The sequence below is a fragment of the Hyaena hyaena genome, unplaced genomic scaffold, assembly GCF_003009895.1.
Source record: "Hyaena hyaena isolate Hyena2069 unplaced genomic scaffold, ASM300989v1 scaffold_1108, whole genome shotgun sequence".
Taxonomy (NCBI): Eukaryota; Metazoa; Chordata; class Mammalia; order Carnivora; family Hyaenidae; genus Hyaena; species Hyaena hyaena.
Genome location: NW_024081742.1, coordinates 96,923 through 102,922, shown reverse-complemented (window position 1 = coordinate 102,922; position 6,000 = coordinate 96,923). Strand labels below are relative to the sequence as shown.

The 6,000-nt window shown below is 50.0% G+C and overlaps 1 protein-coding gene across 1 annotated transcript in view; it reads left to right on the top strand.

Moving 5' to 3' along the window:
- Positions 1-2,432: 2,432 nt before the first annotated feature.
- Positions 2,433-6,000, top strand: part of LOC120224118 (R-spondin-2) — a gene marked incomplete at its 3' end in the record, with an annotated part of 77,583 nt that continues 74,015 nt past the window's right edge. Inside the window, exons 1-2 of the mRNA XM_039222347.1 lie at positions 2,433-2,846; positions 3,296-3,469. Coding sequence (XP_039078278.1) covers positions 3,376-3,469 — 94 coding nt within the window. The remainder of the gene's footprint in view (positions 2,847-3,295; positions 3,470-6,000) is intronic.

Genomic DNA, 6,000 nt, shown 5'->3' with positions numbered 1-6,000 from the left:
GTCTCTGAGGAGGAGAATTGGCTGGGTAAGGGAGAGCCCTTTCCTCGTATCTTCTTTATTAAGGATTGAATTTTAGCTGTATCAATGCATTACAAATCACAAAAGTACACAAGTTGCCTTCCATCTATAATACCATTCCCCTCACTTGACCTTCTCCTCGCCAATGAGTGGTATGAAGTCAATCTCACCAGTATGTTTCTCTGTAAACAGACACCAGGCACATATCTATTTATAAAGCTAGTTTAATGAAACCACTTTCTAAACTCAGTTTGAAGAAAAAAGTTCATTGAATCTCCAAGATGGAGAAATTGTGAGCTGTGAGGCTCAACAACAACACATTCAGAGTTTAGAAATGAAAGGAAGCAGAAATATGGGATTAAAGTTAATGATAGTTTAGGATCTGCTAGGGTTGTAGTTTTTAGTAGCAAGAACATTCCTGGGTTCTTGAAATCAGGAAAAATATTCTGTGAATGGCAAAGAAAAAAAGTCTGCATTATCAACAAAGTAGCCCCGAAGAGATTGTGAGATTCTAACGACCCCCTAAACTAAATGTGACTGATTTTTGAGGTTCAGTGGTATCCTTTAAAAAGCAGAGGTAGACCAATGATGAGCCTGTCCTCACACTGGTTAGACCCTATAGAGACAGAAACTCTTGATAGAAATAGAAAATTAATTGTGAACCAGAACATGGCAGAAATGAAAGAGATCTTAGTCTAATTTCCTAAGGATACTGCCAAAGAAGCGGATATTCAGCAAATTGCCAAACGTGGAGTTAGATCTACTTAGTCTTGCGCTCTATTTGCCCTTTAATATTGTGAAAGATACTGATAATCACTGATCTTGAAGGGGTCTCGAAGCTATACCGAAAGGCAGGGAACTTAATTAGAGAAGTCTTTATTCTCCCATGGATTTAACTTCTTTAGAAGTGCAACACATTTGGTGTGTGCATCCTGTGTGTGGTACCTGTGATGATGGAGGGAGATCTACTGCAACATAAAGTCAACATGCTAAATGACTGGGCCACTCCCTTAGCTGAAATGTTTCCAATTGCTTCCAATTCTGTGATAAAAATCAAAGAATGAAAGCCGAGAAACAGATTCCTTGTTACTGCATGTGTTTTGTCAATTCTATTTACGTCCTGTGGGCCAGTCTCAGGGGCTGAATTTGCTTATCTAGGAAATGGGACCAGTGACCTCAGCTCGGATTTACTTGGATGTTCTCAGGCATGCATAAAGGAAATAACACTGAAGTTCTTAGCACATAAATATTGTTATGTAATAGTGATGTCTGTAAAAATAGTTACGGATAAGCAAGAATAGAATAGTTAATAAACACGACTCTTCTAATAGTCTTATTGTTTCTACATGGTTGTCTCAAGTTTCTAAATTTCTGAACATCTCCTGAAACTGAAGGCATAGAAAAGGAAATTTAAGTGGTACAAAATGCTAGCATATGCTCACATCTACAAGCTTTCATACTGCCCTGGTTAGCAGTGAAAAAAAACCTTATCTTTTGCCTAAAGAATAAATACATTCATTCCTACAGCAATGAAAGCAGGACGGAAGATTTCATCAGAATGAAATCAGGTAGCATCAAGTGTATTCCATGTAACACTTCGCTAAACAGTATCCCTCAAACCTAACAGTATCCCTCCTAGATTTTTAAATCAGGAGTCTTTGAGGCTGGCGGGAGAGAAAAGGATTATGACTGAGAAATACTTCAGTGGAAAGTAAACTTTCCTTTAAAGAAACAAGGTCCCAATTTCTTGAGTACTGCAAGCAAAGGACTAAAGTTTTTGTAAGTTTTTTTTTTTTTTTGAAGAAACAAAGTCAAGAAATAACTTTTCTGGTGTTAAGGAAAAGCTATTGGAAATATCCCTTTCACTCCGTACACTGAAGGCACGTTTTAATTTCAGCCGTGCTAACAGATCTTCCTATAAAACAAAGAGACGAAAATTAAAAAGTGGCAGAGGCGGAACAGCTTTCGTGATGCGGCTCAAGTTCAAACTCAGCGGGTCAGAATCAGCAGTCCCGGCACCGAGCTCAGGAAGGACGGTTTAGGAGAAGCCATCAGTCAGTCAGATCCCGCTGCAGGAAGGTCAGGGCAGGGGTTGGAACCGACCCCGGAGCGCCCGAAAAAGACGGCTTGGGGGTGAAGATAGCTAGGCACCCCCGCGCAGCGAGGTAAGGGGGCACCTCGATCCCAGCTATTGCTCAGTTTAGCCAAGCCCTCCAGGAAAGCCCGGAGGGGATTTGCCTCGGGTTGGGCTCGCTGGGGGCCGTCAGCGCTCTTTAGGACCACAGGGAAACCCGAGAGTTTCTGGCTTTAGGACCCAGGAACTCCGAGGCAGCCTGACACAGATGCCTTGGACCACAGCACCACCTACTTATAGAAGCATCCCGAGCCTCAGCCCGGCAGCATCTCCCTCCGAAAGTGCGCTCGCCACATCCCTTCGGCCTCGCGGGAGCGGTCTGTCTCCCACAGCTTGGACAGGGAGAAACCGCAGCTGTGCAGTGGCTGTGGAGTAGTGCCTAGGAAATCGCACAGTTGGATAGGGACCCGGGCAGGGAGCGGCGGCGCCCGTCGCCCGAGCGCCGCGCTCACCCGCGGGGACGCAGCATCGCCGCGGCTGCGGACGCGCCCGCCCCGCCGCGCTCCCGCCGGCGCCGCCGGCCCCGCGGACCGTGGGCGCACGGCGAGCCCTCGGCGCCCGCCGCAGTCCCGGAGCCGCCGGCGCTCGCGGCCGCTGCCGGCAAACTTGTCCCCAGCCCACGTGCTAGCGAGGCGCCTCGCCGCCCCGGCCCGGCATGGAGCGCCGCGTCTAGGCAAGCCGCACCGTCCGAGACGTAAGTGCCCCAGTAGGCGACCCGCGTCCGGCCGCCGCGGCCGGGGCGCTTGTTGACGCCCTTCGTGGGACCCAAGGGCCAGAAAGGGGCCCTTGAAACCCTGCGTCCTCGGCGCGCGTTCCTTTCCCCGGAGCAGCCTTCCATACGCCCTTTCCCCCCAAGTCGGAGCCCGTAGCTCCGCAGAGGTTGCTCATTCACTGATTGTAAATCACTCTCCCCTCCAAGTCGCCGGCAGCTGTGCGCGCGTGCCAGGCGGTGGGGTCGCGCCCCCCTCCCTCCCCTTCTTAAATCGGGACGCGCGCTGAGGCGGTCGTCTCCCCGGGGCGCTCTCCACTCGGTGTCTCCTCCTCATCTCTCAGGTCCAAGGCTTGAGGGATGCTGACCGCGCCTAAGTGAGCAGCGCGGCCGCGGGGCCGGTGGCCACTCACCCTCTGCATCTTCCCCAGCAGCGCGGTGGGCGCCGGCTACTTGGATGAGCCCTTCAGTTCCCTGACTTTGGGAGGCGCCTCTCCCCGCCCCGACCGCCCAGATGCAGTTTCGCCTCTTCTCCTTTGCCCTCATCATCCTGAACTGTATGGATTACAGCCACTGCCAAGGCAGTCGATGGAGACGCAGTAAGCGAGGTGGGTCCTACTCTGCCCGAGGTGCGGGGGATCCGAGTGGGATCGAGGCGGGGGCGGGTCTCGGCGCTCACGCGGGGGCTGCCCGGCCTCGGTTGGGCAGACGGTGCCCTCCACCCGCTCTCGCGCGCCACCGTCCGTACTTTCTGGGCCCCGGAGCTCGGCGGAACGGCGTGTTTTCCGTCCTCTCCGCGCGGCTCGCTGGGGCGAGAGGCGCGGAGGGCGCCGGGGCCCCGCGGGCGCTCAGGGCTGAGGGGTGCGGTCAGTACCCGGTTCGCTCCTCAGCTCTGCTCTCTCACTCTCCCTTCTTACCGGGCATCCAGTTTTTCTAGTTCTTCTGTCTCTCTGTCTCTATTTCTTTTTGGTCCTCCAGCCCGTCTCCCGTGCGGCTCCTCCGTCTCTACCTTCCCCACCCACGTGCGCCCCAGATCACTTTGAACACCGACTAGCTGTGTGTGTGTGTGTGTGTGTGTGTGTGTGTGCGCGCGCGCGCGTGAGCGAGCCAGCGAGCGAGAGAGGGAGAGCGAGCGCAAGCTGAGGAAGGGTACCAAGTCGAGATGGAAGACCTACATTTACAGGGAAAGGGCAAAATTGACCTCTGTTTCTGGAATCTAAGACTAGCTGGGAAGATTTATTGAACTTTTGCATCGAGCAGCAACTTGTAGGCAGGGTTTCTGGGGGGCTCTGGCATTGATGTTTTGGGGACAGTGCTGACTTTGCTCTCTCCATATACTTCCCTCAAAAGTAGCCGTTTCTGTTCTCAATGAAATTCACTTGCGGCTTTTTAACCGCTCCCTTAATCTCCATCACTTGTGTGCGCTGCCGGAAAGGCAAGTGGAAGCCTCCAGAAAGATTTCAGAGAGCTAGCTTTCAGGCAGATTTACTGTGTGCCCATTTCTGTCCGAGTCCTGCTGTGGCTGCCACTAATCCAGCTGCATTTTAGGGGAAGGGCTGCTAGACACAATGAAGTCATCTGGGGGATTCAAACACTACCCCAACACACACAGTCTGTGTGTTACCCGCGCATGGGCGGTGCAGAGCAGCCCCTTAGAACTGTCTTCTTCTAGCAGTTTGGACTTTAGCACAGATAGAATTTATCTTGAAGTTAACAAATTTTGATCCCCCCCCACCCGCAACCCCGGGAAATAAATGTCGCACTCGACATGTGATGTGATTTCTCTAGAACTCGTTGAATGGAATCTCCGGTCCTGCACCCAGAGTTTGGAGAGACCTCTTCACGCCCTAATTTTTCATAGCATTTTAGGACGTCATTAAGCTGGAGATGGGCGAGCCCAGCGGCAGAGCTCAGGGTAACTGGTGGTGTGCGATTTCAATAACCTCTGCGCTCCAATTGCTATGGATCTGTGGTTTTTAAAAAGGCCACCCCTTTATCTTTTTCCCATTTCTGGCATTTGGAAAATGCTTATTTTCAGTAACCATTCCGCATAAAAATGCTGGGAGAAATTTCTTCCCAAAGGCCAGGAAAGTTTAATATTGATGTTAGTCCTGAAAAAGTCCTTTTCGGTCTCCTCCTCCACTCCCCTCCTCACTGCCTCCTTTCTCCACCTGCTATTTTCTTTTGAGGTATTATTCGCAGGTAATTTTTTTGGTTACACTGCGGTCAAAAGTGTTTGGTGAGGCTTTCTCCCCACGTACAAGCACAAGATGCAGCCTACTTGGTTGGAAAAAAAGCTGAGGTGCTTAACGTTTGTGCAAATACAGAAATTTTAAGATGCTTTGCCAGCTTCTTAGGTGACTTCTTAATCCCGCGAGGTCTTTCTGATCCACACTACCTGTCCCATTGTGGCCGAGTGAGGAAGAAGGAACAGAGCGTTTTAGTACTTAAACCGCGAAGCTGGATGGAGGACATTACAGCACCCCTTGCGGCCAGAAGCTGTATTGCATGCGTTTCCCTCCTGCTACGTCTAAACTTGGCCCTGCGCCGCCTTCGGTAACTGAGGCAAAACCTATTCATCTCAAAGCTGCTTGGCAAAATCTCATTGGAGCAATTACCCTCCATGTCCCCAAGTGCTGACACTTAGAAACCCAATTCTAAAGCGTGCGATAGTAACTTTTGCCAAACCAACCTTTCAATTTAATAAAACTCAACTGTTTTCAAGTTTGTAAATTGGTAAGGTTGTAAAGAAAAAATTTTTTTTATCAAACTTTGCTTTTTCTCTTCCCTATCTTCTTAATAGATGTCCCCTCCGAAATTCCAAGTTTCTGGCTAAAATAACTCTGGCTTTTAAAAGTGGCCACACTATCTGTGCCAACAAAGGGTGTACTGTGTTTTTAATTAAAAGTGGAACTACTTGAAGGCCTGGCTAGACAGCACAGGGTGATAGTAGCTTTTCTGCTTTGCAGGGAAGCTTAAGGATTGCATTGTGAGCGTATTGAAATGAATAGAGATCTAACTCAGGTTGTGTGAATTGTCCCTCTTCACAAACTTAAGCTGGTTTTAATTGATCTCCTGTCCACCGATTGATTCTACACCGATTGTTGCACCTACCAAACAATTGGCTTACCCAAAGGAG